This window comes from Peromyscus californicus, unplaced genomic scaffold, assembly GCF_007827085.1.
Source record: "Peromyscus californicus insignis strain IS unplaced genomic scaffold, ASM782708v3 Scaffold_23__1_contigs__length_62951481, whole genome shotgun sequence".
NCBI classification, from domain to species: domain Eukaryota; kingdom Metazoa; phylum Chordata; class Mammalia; order Rodentia; family Cricetidae; genus Peromyscus; species Peromyscus californicus.
The window spans coordinates 16,329,030-16,349,628 of record NW_026294534.1 but is presented as its reverse complement, the minus strand read 5'-3'; the positions used below and the strand labels follow the sequence as shown (position 1 = coordinate 16,349,628).

The following is a 20,599-nucleotide window of genomic DNA, read 5'->3' as shown; positions in this document are numbered from 1 at the left end:
AGAGAGTCCAGCTTTGCCTGGCCTACAAAACAGCTTGTCATGGTTCTCAGCTGTCTTTCCAGCCTGATTTCATCCAGACAGCCAACCTGTCTAAATTTCTAATGATGCTCTACTCTCCCCATCTTCCCATACCTTCACTCATGTTCATCTCTTCTCTACACATCCTTGTCACTGATGTCCGTATTTCTTCGTACCCATCTCAAGTTGGGAGTAATTATTTTCTCTTTTTTAAATTCTAAAAGCATTATGATTAAAGGGCTTTTAAACTCTTCTCCCTTTATCTTGTGTTTTATTTCAATAAAGGCGTCATGTTTCTCTTCCCCTTTGTTCTACACTTTAAATCATTTCCGATTAAAGAACGAGTCATAAACAATTTAGTATTCCCCTTATAACTTTAGGAACAACTTCTTTCCCATAGTGGGGACTTAGTAAGTTTGAACAAATGAGTGAGTGAGTGAATGAATGAAATAATCTCTTCTACATCATAATATTTTCCTACCTCATTCCCACCAACAATTATGACAGGATGTGAGACATTTAAATAGCTAAATTGTCTAACCCAGAATGTGGGCTCTGAAGATCAGAGCAAGCCTACATGCAGCAGCTAAGGTGTCAAAACACATTAAAAATAATAACGCAAAAATAACCAGGTGTAATCTAAGCTAAGTATTTTCTTCAGCACTTCTACCATTCAATTTAGAATTGTGTTCTATAATTATCATATCTGCTTAAAGGTCCTATTTTCTGCTGATGCTTAACTAGTTAAACTACACGCTGCTTTCACAGATTGAAAACACTAGTGTAAGGGAGAAACTGTTGTATTTGTTTTAATTGATTAAACATAATAAAAATGTACCTTCGTTGACACAGTAATTTTGTCAAGTATGTGGTGCTGGAAACCTTTAAATTATCCACTCGAGAGCCGTGGTTCTGACTGCGTGGGGGAATGGAGGATGGAGAGCACCAATGTTTTTCTGTTAGAGAGCATGGGCAAGGCCAAGCATGTAGGACTTCTATCAGCACTATATGGATCCAGACACTGGATAACACAAAGGGGGAGATGTGGCCTTCATTGTCACAACACCAAGGCTGGGCTAAAAGGAGCCAAACTGCTAGTCCCTGAGGCCCAGTATGGGATACTCATGCTTCAGAAGACCATGAGAGCAGCAATGTGGCAGGGAAGGTTAAGGCTCTAGGACAGTATTTCTCAACCCATGGGCCTCAACCCCATTTGGGCCTGAATGACCCTTTCACAGGGGTCACCTAAGACCATTCTGCATATCAGATATTTACATTGCCTAAAAGTGGCAAAATTACAGTTATGAAGTAGCAACGAAAATAAATTTATGATTGGGGACACCACAGCATGAGGGATTATATTAAAGGGTCACAGCACTAGGAAGGTTGAGAACCAGCGCCCTGGGGCTAGGGCTGTATAGGTCAGTGGTTGACTGCTTGCCTATGACTTGGCTACCATGATCAAGACCCTGAGTTATGTCCTCAGCCATGGAAAAATATCAAAGTACATCATGACCCAACTCACCCAACAAATCCTGTTGAAATTCCATGTTGGTCAGCTTCCCATTACTGTAACAAATATCCGACTTAATCCACTTACAAGAGGAAAGGCTTTGGATTTGTTAGTGACCCAAAGGACCCATGTAGTAGCATACGGTGGCTGAGTAAAACTGTGTCATGACTAGGAAGCAAAAGAAAGAGGAGGGGAAAGAAGCAAGCCACGGAAGACACGTTTCGGTGACCCGGAGACCACCTGCTAGGCTCTATCACTTACTGAATTCTGCTGCTTCCCAAGAGCATCATGTTGGGAACAGTCTCCAACACATGGGCCTTTAGGGGGGAATTTTGGATACAAAAAAACATTCAAGGTTTTTCTAATTTGTTTTCTTTACTGTTAACCCCTAGCACCCCCAAACTTTCTTCATGTGGCTCAGATTGGTGTAATTTCTCACTGGAAATTCTAATTAGGCTAAAAACCTTCTAACATATATCCCTGCCCGTAATTTCTCTCCCTCGTAACAGCCTCAGGCTACTTTCCGTAGACACATTGCAAAGACGTAACTATCAACATGTGATTTCCTGCTGAGAATCTTGAGCTGGGGCTTCATTTTTCTGTAGATATAAATAGGGGCATTCTCCTGTCACTGTTATCTGAGTCCTGTTTGCTCCGCCCTCTGCTCCTAGCACTGTCAAACACAGCTGTAAGCCTCTGCCATTCCACAAGCCCCACATCGGACTTCTACAGTGCAGGTCCTCCGCGGTGGCCCCATCCCTGTCCGCAGTTACCTGAGTGCCGCTCAGTCATCCTTCCAAGCTTGCTTGGTGCACTGTCTCTCAAAGCCTCAAACTTTCACAACTCTATCCCCACTGACGCTCTTGCCTCACTTCTTTAGCAATTTGGCTCTTCTATTAACTCAGCCAGATGAGACTTTTGGGTCAGTCACCCGAATCCCGTGTTCTGAGATGGAAGCTATGAGATAACTATCAGGTCCAATTTTGCAGGAATAAACTGCCCCCGACAGCAATAGTGCATGCCTGCTTAACACTGTTGCTGCTCCACCCTGATGTTCCTGAGCTCAGTTTTGAGGGAATTCTGATCTCAGACCCACTAGCAACGGTCAGCACTAAGAAAGGAATCCAAGCCAGTTGGTGTTGCCTTTCAGTACTACATGAACTCCAGGGTCTTTGCTTTAGTCTTGTCGATCACAGACCAGTGGCGGATCTCTAATCGAGATGTTGGCTCTCCTAAAAAATCTGCTTCTTGGCAACCTAGCTTTGAACAAAGGAAACAGGTAAGGGTTGCATTCATGGGGGTGTGAAGAGCAGAACCACTGTTGGACAGAATGAACAAGTAGCCCAGGACAGAGAGGAGCTCGTCCCTGAAGTAGAGGGGAGGTGCAGTGATTGGATTCACATGCCATGTCACACAAATGCCTACCATGAAACCCTTTATCATGACCTATGAAAACATACTAAATGTGGCCACGCTTGTCCCCAAGCTTACTTTTCACCATTGTCAGCCTTTGTCTTACTGATGCTAAATGTACTTGAGCGTGTCGCCTTCTTTCTCCACTGACGACCCTGTGATCTAACTGGGCACTCTGTTTGAGACAAGCCATGGGCTCACATCCCACCGTTTCTCTGACCTTGAGGTTCGAGTTCAAGAACTTCAGCAGTTCTGCAAGGCTGTCACTAACCTGTTGCAGGAAACCCCCCCCCCCCCCATCGCATTATTCTCTCGCCATCCTACTGCCCCTTTGGCACTTGTCACAGGCTAAACATGTTTATTTCCTGTCATTTGGTAAATTAGTCTTCTCTGGTTCACTGCAGTATCTTCAGCCTCTGGTGCCTGGCCTGTGATAGAAGCTTGGGAAATGCTACAGGGATGAACAGGGGGAATGAATGGATGAGAATATCAGTGCATCAGAGATGAAACATAGAAGTAACATACAACATGATCCTGCTTATGAAATATTATCCCCAGCCACCTAATCAGATCTTCCATTCCTAGTGAATCACATGGGGACAGGTGGCCCATGACCAGACTATGTGGTCTCCAAAGCACATAGGAATTCTTCTTGCAGAAGTTAGCTGTCCATCTTCTGACTCACTGTGATAGGTGTAAAGTGTGCTGAAGCTTTCTGCTGGTGTTTGAAAGGGGAATTTTGGTCCCCACACCACTTGGATACAACTAGATTTATTCACACAGTTAGATTCTTCAAATCTCTGGGAGAGATTCAAGGGACAAGAAAAGACCTGTCACTGCCAGTCATGACAGGAGAGAACCTTTTCTTCATTTACTCAGTTTTACACATTTAAATGTTACTCTATCTTTAGTATATAGTCATGTATATTTAACAATGACCTCTCTTTGAACACCATGATCAAAGACCAATTTCCATTACCCCTCAACTTCTACTTGCTGCTGTACTGCAGTTACCACTGGCTTTCTAACCCAAATGACTCTGACTCACTACTTCTAATCTGTTTCCCAGGGTCAAATGAACTATTTCCATCCTCCAGCCCATCCTAGCTGCAGTTGACAGCAACCTGGCCCCCAATTCTGCTACAAAATCAGGAGAAACCACAATTCAGAACCACAGAGCAAAGTCACATCCAAAATTCTACACTAATGGGAGGTGTGGCCTTCTTAGATTAGGTTTGATCTTGCTGGAGGAAGTGTGTCACTTCAGGGGTGGGCTTTGAGGTCTTCTGTGCTCAAGCTACAACCAGTGAGACAGACCACTTCCTGTTGTCTGTGCAAGATGTAGAACTCTCAGCTACCTCTCCAGCCCTTCTGCCTGCACATCACCACGTCCCACCATGATAATGGACTGAACCGGTGAACTGTAAGCCAGCCCCAATTAAATGCTTTTCTTTATAAGAGTTGATGTGGTCATGGTGTCTCTTCACATTGATAGCCCTGACTAAGACAATGGTAAATATGGAAGAAGATAAACATCTCCACTGAGCTTCTAGATAATGTCTGATTTACCTTCTTGTCCTGAATATTGATTCACTCCCCAAGTACATCCTTTCTTTCCTTGGTCTTAGAGAAGATTTATTGTCCAGATGCTTGAACACAGCTACTAAAGGTAACAAAAGGCAAAGAAGCAACAAGTTCTAATTATGCTAAGCCACCCACTTCCTGGGATTCTGGCAAAGGCCAAGATTAAGCATAACAAAAGTACGTGGAGTCAAGTCACTATACTACTTCACAGCAGAAATAATTTCAAAAAATGAAAATCTCTCATTGCCATGTTCTACTTATTTAGAAGTAAATCAGCTCTTCCTGACTCACATCCCATTTTTGCAATGTGAAGTCCTACTTGAGTTGCTTTCTCCCCTTGAAATCCATCCCCATTACAGCCAATCCAGGCAGTAGCTGCAATTACAGAGAGAGGTAGAATACAACAGCCCCTCACAGACCTGTACCTCTCAAGCCCTCATTTCCATTAAGAGTGAATATGCTTTCTTTGCATTTCAATATTCATTCCAGTTCACACAGAGTCATAAACTCCATAGGAAAATTTACTTAGTAAAAGTATACCATACATTTTGTCAAGAACTCATTTCTGGAAAACTGAGTTAATTATGCTTATTATATAACTGAAGTCTAAACAAGGTCTAAAAATGTATTTAAGAATATCTAAGTCACTCAACCTCAACCTTCTAAACCAAGGAGTAAATTGTTCATGGTTCTAGTGCTGAGTCACAGAGATGGGTGCACCTGCAAGCAGGAGGTGCTGAGTCATGGAGGGGGGTGCACCTGCAAGCAGGAGGTGCTGAGTCACAGAGATGGATGCACCTGCAAGCAGGAGGTGCTGAGTCATGGAGAGGGGTGCACCTGCAAGCAAGAGGTGCTGAGTCATGGAGAGGGGTGCACCTGCAAGCAGGAGGTGCTGAGTCATGGAGAGGGGTGCACCTGCAAGCAGGAGGTGCTGAGTCATGGAGAGGGGTGCACCTGCAAGCAGGAGGTGCTGAGTCATGGAGAGGGGTGCACCTGCAAGCAGGAGGTGCTGAGTCATGGAGAGGGGTGCACCTGCAAGCAGGAGGTGCTGAGTCACAGAGATGGGAGCATCTGCTATCAGAGGTTTAGACCTATGACTCTAATAACAACTCAGAAGAGAAAAGCCCATTCACAACTCTAGACCTCTGAGCCTCACTCTGTAAAAAGAAAGGGCATGCATAATTCAATGATATTTAATGTGTCTTACAGGGCTATTACTCTTTTGATTCTTGGAAGCATTATTAAATTTTCAAATGCACTTGAAAGCTGTGTCTGCAGACAGAATTACAGCAGAAGAATCTAGAGTCCTCTAAAACAACAAATAAACCTGGGCTTAGTCTCATTCTGAAGCTTTTAAAGGAATTATTAAAATGTATAAAATGAATATTCTATATGCAAGTAGTCATAGTTTCAGAATTTACGTTGCCACAATTTCTAAATAAGAAAGTGCTTTCTATAGATGTTTTATGCTAACACAAAGAAATTAAACCATAAAGAAAAACTCTAGGGTACTTTCCAACCATTAAATTTCATAATTCCATACTCCGATAGATGTTTTTATAGTAGAATTCATGTTCAGGAAGAGAGACAAGCTTTCCTTGTTAAATCACAATTCAGATGTAGAGAAGCTAGCATTTGTTTCCTTGAAACAAATAACACCAGAGTTGATACTTGACTGTACACACTAATTAATACTTAGGCCAAGCCTACTTCTAATGCTTTGTTAGTCTGTAGGAAATTGTCAAATTGTCTTTTAAATTTTTTACCTGTTACTTGAGGCCACCAAAAGCCAGAACAATGTGGTTCTACAGTTTCCACTGACAACAAACCATGAACCTAAACACAGCAGAATGTGTACACTATTTGTATTATTAAATTATATGAAAATAATAGGTATAAAATTATGTGTAAGTCACAGGGATTGAAGCCAATGTAGAAAAATCTTTAAATATTATCAGCAAATACATTAAATGACATTAATATATATGTACTTTGTAGTAGGTTAAACACCACCAAATATTCAACATGAATTCAACAAATGATGCGCAAAACATTTGCCCTGGCTCTAAAGCATCATTGGCAGACCTCAAAGTCACAAGTGCAGAGAAGGTGTTCACAGATCACATGACTCTATGCTTTGAATAATTTAATTCCCCCACACTGATCTGCAGATAATTGGATCTCACTCAACAGTCCAGATAGCTTTCTAGTTACAGACTGAAAAGCTGATTCTGAAATTCATCCAGCGTGCAAAGGAGTTTGAATAGTCGCGCTACCTTCAAGCTGGAGACCATGAAGTCTCTAAGTTCAGGATTTCTCCAATGCTAAACAATCAGTACAGTATGCCAGACCATGAGGCTCCCTGGAGACAACAGTTGTCCAGAAATAAATCCAAACACAAACAACAGATGTTCCTCTTTAACAAAGACTTTATTTATTTTTATTTGTATGTCCAAGTGTTCTGCCAGTACCATTGTGCACAATACTTTCAGAGGCTGAAAGAGGGCATTGGAACCCTTGGAACTGGGGTTCCAGAGGTCATGAGCTACCATGTCAATGCTAGAACCAAACCCAGGTCCTCTGCAAGATCACTGAGTGCTCTTAAACCACGAAGCCATCTCTCCAGCTCCATAAACAACAGATTTTCAACAAAATAATTTAAGGCAATTCAGGAATGGAAATGAATTATTTAGCAAAATTTTTGTAATTGCTGTGTGAATGAATGGAAACAAAATGAATTTCAACCCCCTACCTCAAACTAAACAGAAAGTTAATTTGAGATATATCATAATATGAAACATGATAGCTAAAACTATGAAGTTGTGGAAGTCAAGAGTATCTTGGTCACAGGTATAAATAACGACTATGGATGAGTGTGTGCATGTTCTTGTTCATGTGTGGGGTACATGTGGGGGTCAGAGGACTGGGGCTGACCAGGAACATCCACAGAAATGTCTCATGATATAAAAAAGGTCACATAAGCCGGGCGGTGGTGGCACACGCCTTTAACCCTGCACTTGGGAGGCAGAGGCAGGTGGATCTCTGTAAGTTTGAGGCCAGCCTGGGCTAAAGTGAGTTTCAGGAAAGGCGCAAAGCTACACAGAGAAACCCTGTCTTGAAAAAAAAGAAATAGAAAAAGAAAAAAAGGTCACATATGATCACAGGAGTACGAATTATACCAGTACTTGCATTGTTAAAACTCATAAAAGTTTAAGAGTATCTATTCATTTAAGTGTATATAAAATATACATCATTTTTTAAATTGGAAATATTGTAAAGCATGTCTTATGAAAACTATTCAATCAGGGACATTGTAGAAATGAGGTATGCATAACTGTGGGCCAACTTTTGGGGTTTGCTTTTTGTTTTGGTTGGCCTTTTCTTATTATCCATTCAGCAATTATTGAGTAACTATTATATGTCTTCCACTATTCTAGATGCTCTGAATTGTCATGTCAACAAGAAAAACCAACAGAAGAGTCAGATTTCAAGCTGCTAACAATAATCTGTGTGGAGAATAGGGAGAAACAGTTAAAAGAAAAAGGGAATACCATGATAAGCAATAACTAATACAGTATTGAAAACCATGAGCGTGCTGTGAGAGAGGAAAAGGCTAGCCCATAGCAACACTGCCATCCTCCTCCATCTTCCTGGTGCTATTTTTAAAGTTATGATATGCCTGTACTTACGATGCACTTTTGCCTTATTAGTTTATCCTGCTTTATGTCAGGAAATAGCATATGCCCGTGAATCTTTTAAAACATGCCAATTTCCCAAGGTTGCTTTATTCCTCAACAGTCTGTAGTATTGAACATTTGCATAAATATATATCAAAGCATTGGCTAGTGTGAGTGAAAAGGTGGATCCAAGGACAGTGTTCCTTTTGCTACTAAGTCACAACTAAGTAGAGGTACCAAGACAAAGAGCATCCTTTTGTCTTCTTATCAAAGACAAGCCACTCTAGTGTGAGAGAATTTGACGCCCAAGCCATTAAGATGTGCTTGCACATAAAAGATGCAGTGCAGATAATTCAAACTAGACAAGAAGAATGCGCTGGAGGAATAATTCTTCTTCATGTCATAGTATCTGGCACAGACAATAAATAAATCCTCATTTTTCTCTTCCAGTGCCCTGCCATGAAGGAGCCACACAGCCGACTTGTTACCTGCCATTAATAGCAACTTTGTGGGGTGGCCCTTGGCTATAGAAAGACTTGTTCTCTGTATACAAGACAAAGACTTTTTACCACCAGAGATCCCCCCAACAAAGAACAGCCTTGCCAGTGACTCAAGACCTTCTACAGTGTGAAGTTAGCTAACGTACTGAAATAGTAAGGACGCTGTGGTGTTCTGTAACTAAAAAACCACACAAGAAATTGAGCAAAGCACTTGGACATTTGTTCTTAGATACTGTTCAAACATTAAGGAAGAATCAGCTTCGCAGTTGCATCCTGGGCCCTGAAACTCAGACCCATGCTGTCAGCTAGGAATCTTCCAAAAACATGCATTAGAAACCTGTTTCCGGCTTATGTGTCCTGCCTCTTGGCAAGCTCATGATTTTGCTCACACGTCTAGCTCCAACTCAAATCCTTTTCCTTGGCAAAGTCTTTCTCACTAAACAAAGTCTTTCTCAATAAACTTCTCACCGTATGACCTTTGATCTCACTTTCATGATGAAACCAGGTGGCCTTCTCAAAACTGGTTTGTAAATTTTTGCATTCTATAACTTACAAGTGTTATTATCAATGGTCTCCCTGGCCAGTTCATAAAACCACATCTAAGATATAATATACCAGGCTGAGGACACAGGACCAACAGGACCTTTCAGGGCATCATTTTCTGAGGAAATAGTAACGTAATATGTAGCTTGAAATTTTGTTCTGTTTCTACACTCCCAATATTAATCTGATAACAAAATGTTTATGTAATCAAAAATGCTTAAATGATTACTGAGGATAAATTATCTCACCGAGTCCCATAAATTGGACATGGCCCCTACTACACCCATTGCAGCACGCATCACTACTCTACACTCTCCAAGCCTCTGCTACAGCCTCAGTGAAAACTCACAGGAACTCCAGCAGCCCAGAGAGGCATAGTGGCAGGAGGTAGGCTGCCACTGCCATGAGCCACAGAGCACATCATTGCTTCATTTGGCTGAACGTACAGCACATGCACTTACATAAGACAGCATTATTGACCTTCAGCTTCTCTTACACTACTCATCCTCAAAAGCATTCACTAGAGAAGGGCCTTAACAGGAAACAGAAAAAAAAGACAATGGCTCATAGATCTGCATCTTTGATCTGAAAAGCAGTCAAGAAAATTATGGAAATAAGTACTGTGAAACAAAGATGGTCTTAAAAGTCAAGCTAAAGCGACTGCTCTTACCTCTCAGTTCCCCCAGATCCAGCGACGTTCCAAGCTGCTCTAGCAAGGCAACCCGTGCTGCGTTCTTTTTGTGTTTCTTGCCTTCATAATGCTGCTGGGCCATCAGAGGATTATTAAACCAGGCTGCACAGAGGCCACAGTATCTGTCTGAGTCTCTCCTTTGATAGGGAGATGAGACCACAGGAGCCGTGTCCACCCGAGGGGCCTTAAGTGAACTCAGGGGTGTTGCTGTGGGAGAAAGCAACATTATGTCAGTGCATGCCTGGGCACACTTCCTGTAAGTATTGATGAATGAGCATCCTATGCTCATGATAGTGGGGGCTTTTTCAAGACTAGGAAATCACCTTTGCCAAGCATCATTTTGAGTAGGGTACAAACAAGAGTCTCTAAAGCACTGAGATCAAAGTTTGTAGGGTTTTTTTTCTTTTTTTAAAAAAAGCTAAAGAGATGGTCTTTGGTGGGAAAAATAGTTTTAAATTAAAGTCTTGAAGGAATGTTCTGCCAGTCAACTTGACGTACAATCAAGACTGAAAGGCTCAGAATGATTCAACTGGTGCTAACATTGAAACACAATAAACAGAGGCATTGGCTAACTGACTTGCATGGTACCAACTAAGGAAACCAGGCTACAAATGTCAGATTTTTATTGGAATGGGCTATTTCAGACCGTATCTGCTAACACTGATGTTGAAAGTACAGTTTCTCTCCCAGAAGACCAGATGAGACACTCTCCTGAGCAGAAGTTGCTTATCTAAGCTGAAAGGGCACATATCACTATTTTGAGATTGTACTCCCAGCTATTAATTTAACACATCCCATTGTGAGTTTAGTTATTTCTGGCCCAGGGAAAGAATAGAATTGAACTTGAAGGAGTTTACTAATGGAAAGTAAAAATAACTTCTGTACGCTTTCAACATACAAATTGCTTCTCTCCTAACAATGAGTGCGCCTGGAGTTACTGCCCTATTTCTCAGATGATTGACTTCAAAGACAGCAAGGGGAATGCTATAAAGGTGAGGGGTGTAGTTAAATTGCACGGCACAGAACCAAATACTTAAGCTCCAAGGCCAGAGCTCCTTCTCAGACCCCCAAGAACCCCTTTCATGCTTAGTAAACCAGGAGGCCACCTCTTTGTTTTTATAAAGGATTGCACTGCATTGTAGAAAAAAAAAGATTTCAATCCAAATATTTTGGAGGAAGAAAGTGGTATTCAGTCTCATTGGCTTATTAACCATAAGCAATTTAACAGCTTCTTCCACGTGTCCCTAATCTCCATGAGAAGAATTTGTAGTTGACAAAATTGTGACAATCAGGGTATTCTTCCAAGGAAAAGCAACAGCTTGGGACATCAAAGACAAGTTAAAGAACCAATTAATCAACTCCTCAAGCTTCCAAGTTTTTATGGGGGACCTTTAATGTTTGAGTTAAGTGACTGATGAGCAACAACATACTTGCTATATGACATTTTCATCCATGCAGTACAGCATCATGACAGTGTCTCAGGCAGACTTCCTTTTTATTCTGAGTGCTCATCATAGTTGTAGCTAAGATTAAACTAAATGGGCCGACGTGTGGAGGAACTCTGATACATTTAATGCTTTTTAAAAGCCTCCCTGCTGAATTTGGTCAGCTGGAACCATACAGAAATGAAGCTCAAATGTGGGCCATATGTCTCGGTTGCCATCTGGTATCATTCCATCATGACTTAGCAACACTAATGAAAGCCACAAATATGCAGTCGACCTGTCTATGAAAAGATATCTGTCTCCTATCGCAAGGAAATTGCACCTTGCTTCCAAAGTTTCCTGCATCCTTATCGGTTTCTGAAGATACACAGCTACCAGCAATGGGAAGCACATCAAACATCTGCAGTCAGAATGAACGCTGACTCCTGAAGCACAACTGCTTTTCTTTGAACTCTAGAAGGGATTTCACAGTCATTCTTGATACTTGATACCTGCTAGTCCACAGCTGGACAGGAACGGCACACAAGAAAGAATCTATCAAAAAGATAGCCCCTCTGGCACATAGGAAAGCCATTGCTCCTCTCTTGGTGTTATAGCTTGTACTCAACCAAATTCCAAAAGTTTAACTTTCTCTTTGGTCTCTTTTTCCATCCCTCTCCCCATCTCCAGGCAGTTTCCATTCCTGTAAGGCCTATGAAGGCAAGTAAAGGCCCCAAGGTGGAAACAGCCTTGAATCAAAGTCATGTCCCGGTCAGGGCTTCAGCACCACTGGGCTGTGTGACTCCCGATTCCTGACGTCTCTAGTTTCCACAAAGCTACACGCCAGGGTGTAAGCTAGCACATTTGTGCTTACAGACTCACCAGGTGGGAATGGGACAGGCTGCAGAATTACTTTCTTTTTGACAGCTTTGACCCAATGCCAAATATAGAAATTATATAGGAGGAGCACAGTCTCTCAGTTTTAATAAAATGTGTGTGTGCATGGATCATACCACAGTGCTTGGCCAAAGTGTGCTATCCTAACCAAATGAATACAAAGAGGAATACGGATTATCTTTGATTGAAAAAAACTCTTTAGTTGATATGTAATTTTATTTTAATTCCACATTTTTTGTATTCTTTCTAATTGTAAGAAAATATCCAATACAGGTTTCACCTACCCTTTTAAAATTTAAATCCAGAAACATTAGCTACTTAAAACCAGTGGATTTTTTTTTTATTTAAGCATTAGATTCATCTAAATCTTAATATCTCTATGCCCAGATTGAACCTCTAACCAAACACATCAGAATAGGTGGGGATATGAACCAAGTCCAAGGATATTCTCATACACATCCCCATTCTAACACTGGTTCATGTTCCCAATGTTCATTCAGTGCTGAGAACCATAGTCCTAAGTACTGCCATATTTTCCTTTAAAATTACCATAAAATAGCAGGAGGTGGTGGTGGCACACACCTTTAATCCCAGCACTCAGGTGGCAGAGGCCGGTGGATCTCTGAGTTTGAGGCCAGCCTGGGCTACAGAGTGAGTTCCAGGACAGGCTCCAAAGCTACACAGAGAAACCCTGTCTTGAACAAACAGCCCCTCCTCAAACTACCATCAATCTGTTTTGGATCGCCATGAAAAAGACAACCTCATAACATATGCATCAGCAGCAGAGGAAAAAAAAACCGCCATATCTATGTTTCCATTTTATGAAAACATAGCTCTCAGAAAATAGCAGCTAATATTATACATTAATATTGTTAAAGTTAAATAGCAATTTTGATTGCTTTCCCAAGGAGACACTTTGATAGTAGGAAGTTGTTGTGATCACCCGCTGTCAAGTGACTCTGACCAGTCGGCGTGTGGCGCCTGGCTGTATTCTTCCTATTGCTACACTGGCCTATGGGATGCTCCTCAATTCATCTACTCAATGAGGCCCTGACAACCTAAGAGTGAGCTCCCTTTCCTTTCTCTAAACTTACAAGCATTCCTTCACCATGCCATTCACTCGGCATTTTTTAAAACCACTTTTAATCTTGGTAATCATATAAATGTGTGTTTGTGGATGTGTGGAAGGGAAATGAGATGATAAACTTTTACAGATACATTTGTATTCATTGTCTTATCTAGTTTATACCCATAATTCCTTGTTGCAATTCAAAAAAAAACCTATAAAAACTCAAGTTTCTCTGTGGCTCATTTATTACAAGAACTTGGCCTGAAGTCATGTGATGGTATTTATAGGCTACATATCACTTAGTGAGAAGCCTACTGGATGGAATTATTAATCAATTGTTTCCCCAGGTTCATATATGCATGCCATGTGGTGCATGTATCAGTATATGTGTTGGTTAGTTTTTTTGTTTTGGGTTTTTTTTTTTTTTTTTTTTTTTGGTTTTTCGAGACAGGGTTTCTCTGTGTAGCTTTGCGCCTTTCCTGGAACTCGCTTTGTAGACCAGGCTGGCCTCGAACTCACAGAGATCCACCTGGCTCTGCCTCCTGAGTGCTGGGATTAAAGGCGTGCACCGCCGCCGCCGCCACCGCCGCCGCTGCCACCACCACCACCTGGCATTGGTTAGTTTTTATTGACAACTTGATACAAACTAGAGTCACTTAGAGAGGGAACCTGAGCTGAGGAATTGCCTCCATCAGTCTGGCCTGTGGGCATGTCTGTGGGAAATTTCCTTCATTGTTAATTGATGTTGGAGGGCCCAGTCCACAGAGGGCAATGCCACCTCTAGGCAGGTGGGCCAGCGTTGTGTAAAAAAGCTAGCTGAGCAAGCTATGGAGAGGAAGTCAGTATGCATTGTTCCTCCTTGGTTTCTACTTCAAGCTCCTACCTTGGATTTCCTCAATGAAGAACAGTCATCTGTAAGCTGAAATAAACCCTTTCTTCCCCAGGTTGCTTTTGGTTATGGCGTTTATCACCACAATAGACAGTAAACTGGGGCAGTCCATGTTCAAAATCCTGAATTTTCTCAGTTTCAAAACACTTGCAGCCTCAATGTTTTGACCAGAAGGTCATGGATTTGCAGCCAGTGAAAAGTAACCCACAGAGACCCCAGTTTCTCTAAGAATTCCAACAGCTGGGACACAGCATCCCTCAAATCTTGACTTAGAAGAGTCACGGCCCTACACACATTTCATATCCCTTCTTCATACCTTAAACAAAGTTTGCCAGGGAACAGCATCTCAACAGAAAGTTTTTAGATGAGCTGTCTCGAATAATAACCTGGAATAATGTGCACCTTTGACCCCTGTCTGTGTTTTCTGACAAACCATGAGCTGATTCGAGGACAAAAAATGTTTTCAGTATCTGCACTGCTGACAAAATAATGCTTTACTCTGCAGCAAGGTATTGCGTGCAACCCACCTCTGCATGAGTGGTAAGCAGCTAGTAGAGTGCAATCCATGTCTTTCATTGAATGATTGAAGCAACTCATTAATCAATGAGTAAATAAATGGTCATCATTATAAGCAAGTACATTTAGACGAAAGCAAAAATTTTCCTTTTGCTTCTAAATTGTGTCATGAAGGGCTTGAGGAACTTGGTGTTATGATAGTCAGTGTCAATATAAGCAAGGCTGTGTGTGACAAGCTGTTGGAGGGGAGGGCTTGACAGCTAAGCAGCTTGCCAAAGTATGGATGCACACCCCAGGCTTCCTTTTTCTTTCAAACTAAATTAGGTAAGTTGAGATCCACTATTCTCTCATTTCTGTCCATTTTTGTGGAGTGGCCTATGTATATTTCAGAGACTGCAAATTGCGCTCACCGTTCTAAAAACTTGACTTTCAAGCAGGACGTTCTATGCTGGTGTCTGAACTCTCCTTCTCTCTGGTTTCTGTTATGGTACTGTGATCTTCACTTATGATGATACACTTGATTGGATTAAGGACTGACTCAGACATTAGGGGAAGTTTTGTCTGCGATGGCGTCTCCAGAGGCTATTAGATTCCGAAGGCTCTGAAGTAGTGAATGGATTCATCTCTTGGTAGGTTTATCTGACAGCATCTTGAGGAGGTCAAGAAGAGGAGGAGGTGGGCCTAGTTGGAGGAGGTTGGTGGTCTTTTGGGTGCTACATATCAGCATGGTCCCTTGTTGTATTTCCTCTCCTGCCTCTTGTCTGCCAGGAAGCAGTCTTAAGTACAGCCCTCCCCTACTTACCATGATGCCCTTTCTATCCTGGCATGGGGGACAAGCAACCATAGACTAGACCCTCTGAAACTGTGAGTTGAATAATTCCTCTTCTTAAGTCAGGCGTTTTAGTCAAAAAGTCGCTGAGAAGGTAGCAATTATCATAAAATGGCTGATACTTGGAGGTTTCCCAGATATGAACTTTCAGGGCCGAAACAGGAAAACCAGGTCGGTCTACCCCTACTTCTGAGGAAAAAGCTGGCTTAATGTCACACTAGGAAAAAAAAATCTGTGAGAAGTTTGGGATGGGTGTTTCAATGAAGCAAACAGAATCTACCACCAGAACATCAAGGGGGCATCAAAACATGGAGGCTGAGCTGGCAATGAGTCTCTAGCTACTTCTATCCCCAGCTCCCACCGTGGTGGGGGGTCTTCAACACCAACCACATTGATGACTACACCTCCTCTCCCTTTCTCTCTGCCCCCTCAGGTCCTCCTCACATCTGTCCTCACATCTGCCAAGTCCTCTCTCATTTGTCTTCATTTTCTCTCTGCTAAGCTCCCTTGTTCTCTCTGTCTTCCTCTCTCTGCCTTCATTACCCCTTTTTCTCATCTCCCACATCCTCTCAGTTTCTCTCTCTCTCTCTCTCTCTCTCTCTCTCTCTCTCTCTCTCTCTCTCTCTCTCTGAATCCCAATCATTTACACTGCCCCTCATTCTCCTCTTCTCATTCTCACTTATTCTCAATGTTATTCTAAATGTTGAAGTAACGAAGTACAGCCTGCTCTGACAAGGATCTCATCCCATGGAGACATAGCCAGGGACCCGCTTCACTTAAAGTATGTGGTCTCACCATGGCATTCTTCTTCATGATGCTAATCCTTCCCACTTGTGTGTTAAACAGTTTTCCACTTTCTTAGTTTAACTGCCCCAAATTCTTAATTAGCCATTGGTGCACTTTGGAGTTCAGGGGATGAACTATTTAGCATAGAGCACTCTAGTAAGAAGTAGCACAGGAAACAGCAAAGACCAGATCTGCTCTGTGACCAGCACAATTGTGCCATCTGGTTTCCAGTGGCGCCTGGGGACCAAGAGGCCAAATGAGCCAACGCATCAAGTCCAAAAGCACTTCCCAGGCATCAGCATCTGTTCTCAGTGGGCATTATTTGAGATTGTACATTTTTCCCTTAAAAGAAATTGATTTCCAATGCTTATGATGGATCATCTTTCTTCTTTCTTATCTTAATTCAAATTCATGACTGCAGTAACTCTTCAGCAATTGTCACACACTCCCAAATACTGTAGCTAGTACATCTGACTGGATCATTAAGTGCTGACTGAAGACACATCTCTCAGTGCAAATCTGCAGCTTCATTGCTAAGCTATCCTGATCCTTCCTGCAGGTACCTGACTCAACTCCCTGCCCCATGGGAGGAGCCATTTATACTCAGATCCCTTGCACACCACCTGGGGTGTGTTTGATACACAGATGATGAAGGAAAGAAGGGAAGGAGGGAGGGAGGGAAGGAGAGAGGGAGGAAAGAAAGAAAAGGAGGGAGGGAGGGAGGGAGGGAGGGAGGGAGGAAAGAAAGGGAGGGAGGGAGGAAGGAAGTAGGGAGGAAAGAAGAGCACCATGGACTTTTTGCTCACATTTACTTCGAGTCTATTTTATGTTTTAATAAATATCTTCTGAAAGCTAAATTTGAAAGCTTTGAGAATGTCAACAAAACAACCTTACAGAGCTAACAAAGAAGCTATATTCATCATAGGTGATGCGGACATCCATATTTTGAAATACATTGCAATAGGAAAAAAAAACAATATGACCATGTTTTAAGAATGTATCATGTGACCTAGAGAAATTCCCAGGATAGAACATAAACTAAAGGATTCTGCATAAGGTATAAAACCAAATCATTCAGGAAATGATGTGTCCACATACACATACAACATCCACCTATGTATAAATACTGTAAGGGTACAAATCAAAATATCTTAGCAATGCTTGTTTCTCCTGTGGATTATGAATTTTTTAATATTCATGTATATATACTCATCAGTGCAGAAGCAAGCATTTTTATTTTATAAATTATTTGTAGGCTACATTTCATACTACCATGCTTTGGTATAGCCTGGAAAACATGACTCTGGAGACTTGCGGCACCACACCAGGTCTTAAATCTCTGAAGATTTCATTTGCAATGACTTATTTATTAATTTGTTGTTGATTTTCCTGGAAATAAGGTGGAAGAAAGGTAGCGTGGCCAGAATATAATGTAAGAGTACCTGTGTCTTCTCCTTTCCCAGAAGACCCAGAGGAGAAAAGCAGTTTTCACAGTATTTTAAAAGACCAAAAGGGGTTCTAATTATTTAGATAAAGTACCCCTCCTCTTCTCATAAGAGAGACCCTGAAACGAATTCTGTTCCCTGTGCCATGAGAGAAAAAAAATAACATGCCACACTATAAATTAAACACTATAGTATTTGATGTTTCAAGCCTGTATACCGTTGTGTATTTCCCAAGAATAAATGAAGAGGATGATGGTTTCACGGAACTGTCACTCTGATTCAGTTGTGTGTCAACACTCTTAGCATAATCAGTCTGCTAACATAGCTCGCTTCCTCACCCATCCCCCTGCACATGTTATCAGTCTTCATTAAGACAATAGTCATAGATCACCGGTTTTCATTAGTACAGAATAATTCCCTCCAGTTTCAATCCCTGATTGGGCTCTAAATATCTTAAGTGCATCTATTTTCTGCAGGATCTTCGTGTATGGAAAATAAGCTAATCACATAGAACTTTAGAGGGGATGAAAAGCCTTTTATTACTTTCTCATACCAACAAGAGTTAAGAATGTAAGTTCCACAGGACAAGGGGTTATTATCTGCTTGCTCACTGATCCGTCTCAGGTGCCAGGAACTGGACCTGAACATGGCATGTTCTTGTTAAGGGACGAAAGCAATTCGGTCTCTACAACTTCATTTGCATCCAAGAAAGAATGAAACCTTGCTTAGGGCACCCCCTGACTTGGTATAATGGCTGCCACTGAATCACTGAACATGGCTCTCTGCAGATGGCTCAGGAAAATGTGTTTCTCCCAGAGAAGGCATCGTGACAGTTGGTCTGCAGACTCTGCACAGGGAAGAGGCTCCGATCCCTAGGAGTGGCAAAAGCTTTGGCTGTGGTCACAGTTCCCAATTCCTTGGTGGAGCTGGTCTGAGATAATGCAAGGAACTCATACAAAATCTGTAAGGGGTTTTAAAATCTGAAGACAGTAAAGTCTTTTGGATCCCACAAGAATCACTTGCTCAGGGTAACCTACATTTTCACCATTAGATACCATGTCCCTTTCAGTCATTCCCTGTTTCTGGGAAGCTGGACTTGTGGATGTTATCCAGAACTAATCTAACTGACCAATGAGGAGGTATCCATGTTTGTTACCAAACTTTGTGATGCTACATACAGTGTCCAGCAGACAAAGATCTTCATTGGTCAGAAAGGTTATTTAAAAATAAAGTGAAAAGATTTTCTCTCATTTGATTTGTATTATATTTTCAAATGTCCGAGTTATTAAAAGAGTTATTAAATTGTTTAGATCTAACTATTTGGTAAATGTATCTGAGAAGTATTTCTTTTGACTGGAGGGCATAGAAGAAAAATTATAAAGATGCCTACTGCAGCACATTTTCAGATATATTAAGAATTCCTGGGCGGTGGTGGTGCACGTCTTTAATCCCAGCACTTGGGAGGCAGAGTCAGGTGGATCTCTGTGAGTTCAAGGCCAGCCTGGTCTACAGAGTGAGATCCAGGACAGGCACCAAAGCTACACAGAGAAACCCTGTCTTGAAAAACCAAAAGAAAAAAAAAAAGAATTCTGACATGGTGCCTCTATGGCAGTGGTGTGGGATATGGTTCTGAGACCCCAGGTCTCTCAATGTTCAATGTCTCACTACTGCTATAGCTCTTAGCACATTTAGAATATATATATATATATAATTGAGATTGTTTACCATTCCCTTTAATGGACGCACTTAATGATGTAAGTTGACACCTCTGAATGGCCAGCACCATTACTCTTGCACTTTGGGGCCATTCTTGACTAAACATAGGGTCATTTGAACATCAGCACTGTGATTCCATGGTAGTCTATATGATGTCCATGGTGGCTACTCAGTAGTGGACATAGACGGAGCCTAGGCAGCTTTGATACCTTGCACCCAAGGGTGATTGACAACCTGAGCAAGACAGAGCAGGAGGAGAGATTTCATGACTCTATTCAGAATGGCGCACAATGTAAAATTCATGAGTTGTCTAAGTCTGGAACTCTTCTTGAATATTTTTGGATCCATAAGAAAAAGTGCAATCCTATTCAAGGTTGAACTATCTTGCTTATTGCTTGGGTCAGAATCAACTAACCACCTGTTAAGCAGATACCTGTAGACAGGATGACAGCTCCTAGCTTTAGACCCCTTCTTTGGCATGAGGAAGAGGCAACATTCAAGACAAGCACGACGGTCTTGCTGCCAGGAACTGGTTGCTTCACCACCTCGCAAAATCTGCTCCCAGAAAGTGTCTGAGACAGACACGTTAGTTACCTCAATCGCAGAAGCTGAGGTCAGAGCAGCAGGAGGCCTGAGCAGCTGACACCTGGCCCTGGCACCAGCTGGGGCTCTTCTTCTGTCAACACTCCCAGGGCACCCAACCCTTACCCTACACTCAGGAGTAGGGAATAATTTACTTATCCTACAGCATCAGCTATTCAACTGGAGAAGCCGCTTTCTGGATCATTTCTTATAGCCCATGAATATTTATAGAGGAATCAGAGATGAGAATAGTGATCAGGGCTAGAAGCGTGGCCAAGATATAGCACCACAACTCAATCTGGAAAAAGAGAGAAGCAGCCTTGCAGCCCAGGGCTGGGAAAAGCAGAACATTTGGAAGTCCTGATGGGAAGGGAGCCTGGACTTGTTCTTTGAGCAGAACTCCCACAGACACACCTGCTTTTCTCCACCCACACCACCTCCCTCCACAGAAGGGGGTTCCTGGCTTCTCTGCTTAACTACAATACTGAGGTTCCTCATGCATATACT

General features: G+C 42.0%; 1 protein-coding gene across 3 annotated transcripts in view; it reads right to left on the bottom strand.

The window, feature by feature from the left end:
- Nucleotides 1-20,599, bottom strand: part of Zmat4 (zinc finger matrin-type 4) — a 388,695-nt gene that overhangs the window by 117,669 nt on the left and 250,427 nt on the right. For all 3 annotated transcript variants that reach the window (XM_052751849.1, XM_052751848.1, XM_052751847.1), the window contains exon 5: nucleotides 9,919-10,146. In XM_052751849.1, the coding sequence (XP_052607809.1) occupies nucleotides 9,919-10,146 (228 nt within the window). The remainder of the gene's footprint in view (nucleotides 1-9,918; nucleotides 10,147-20,599) is intronic.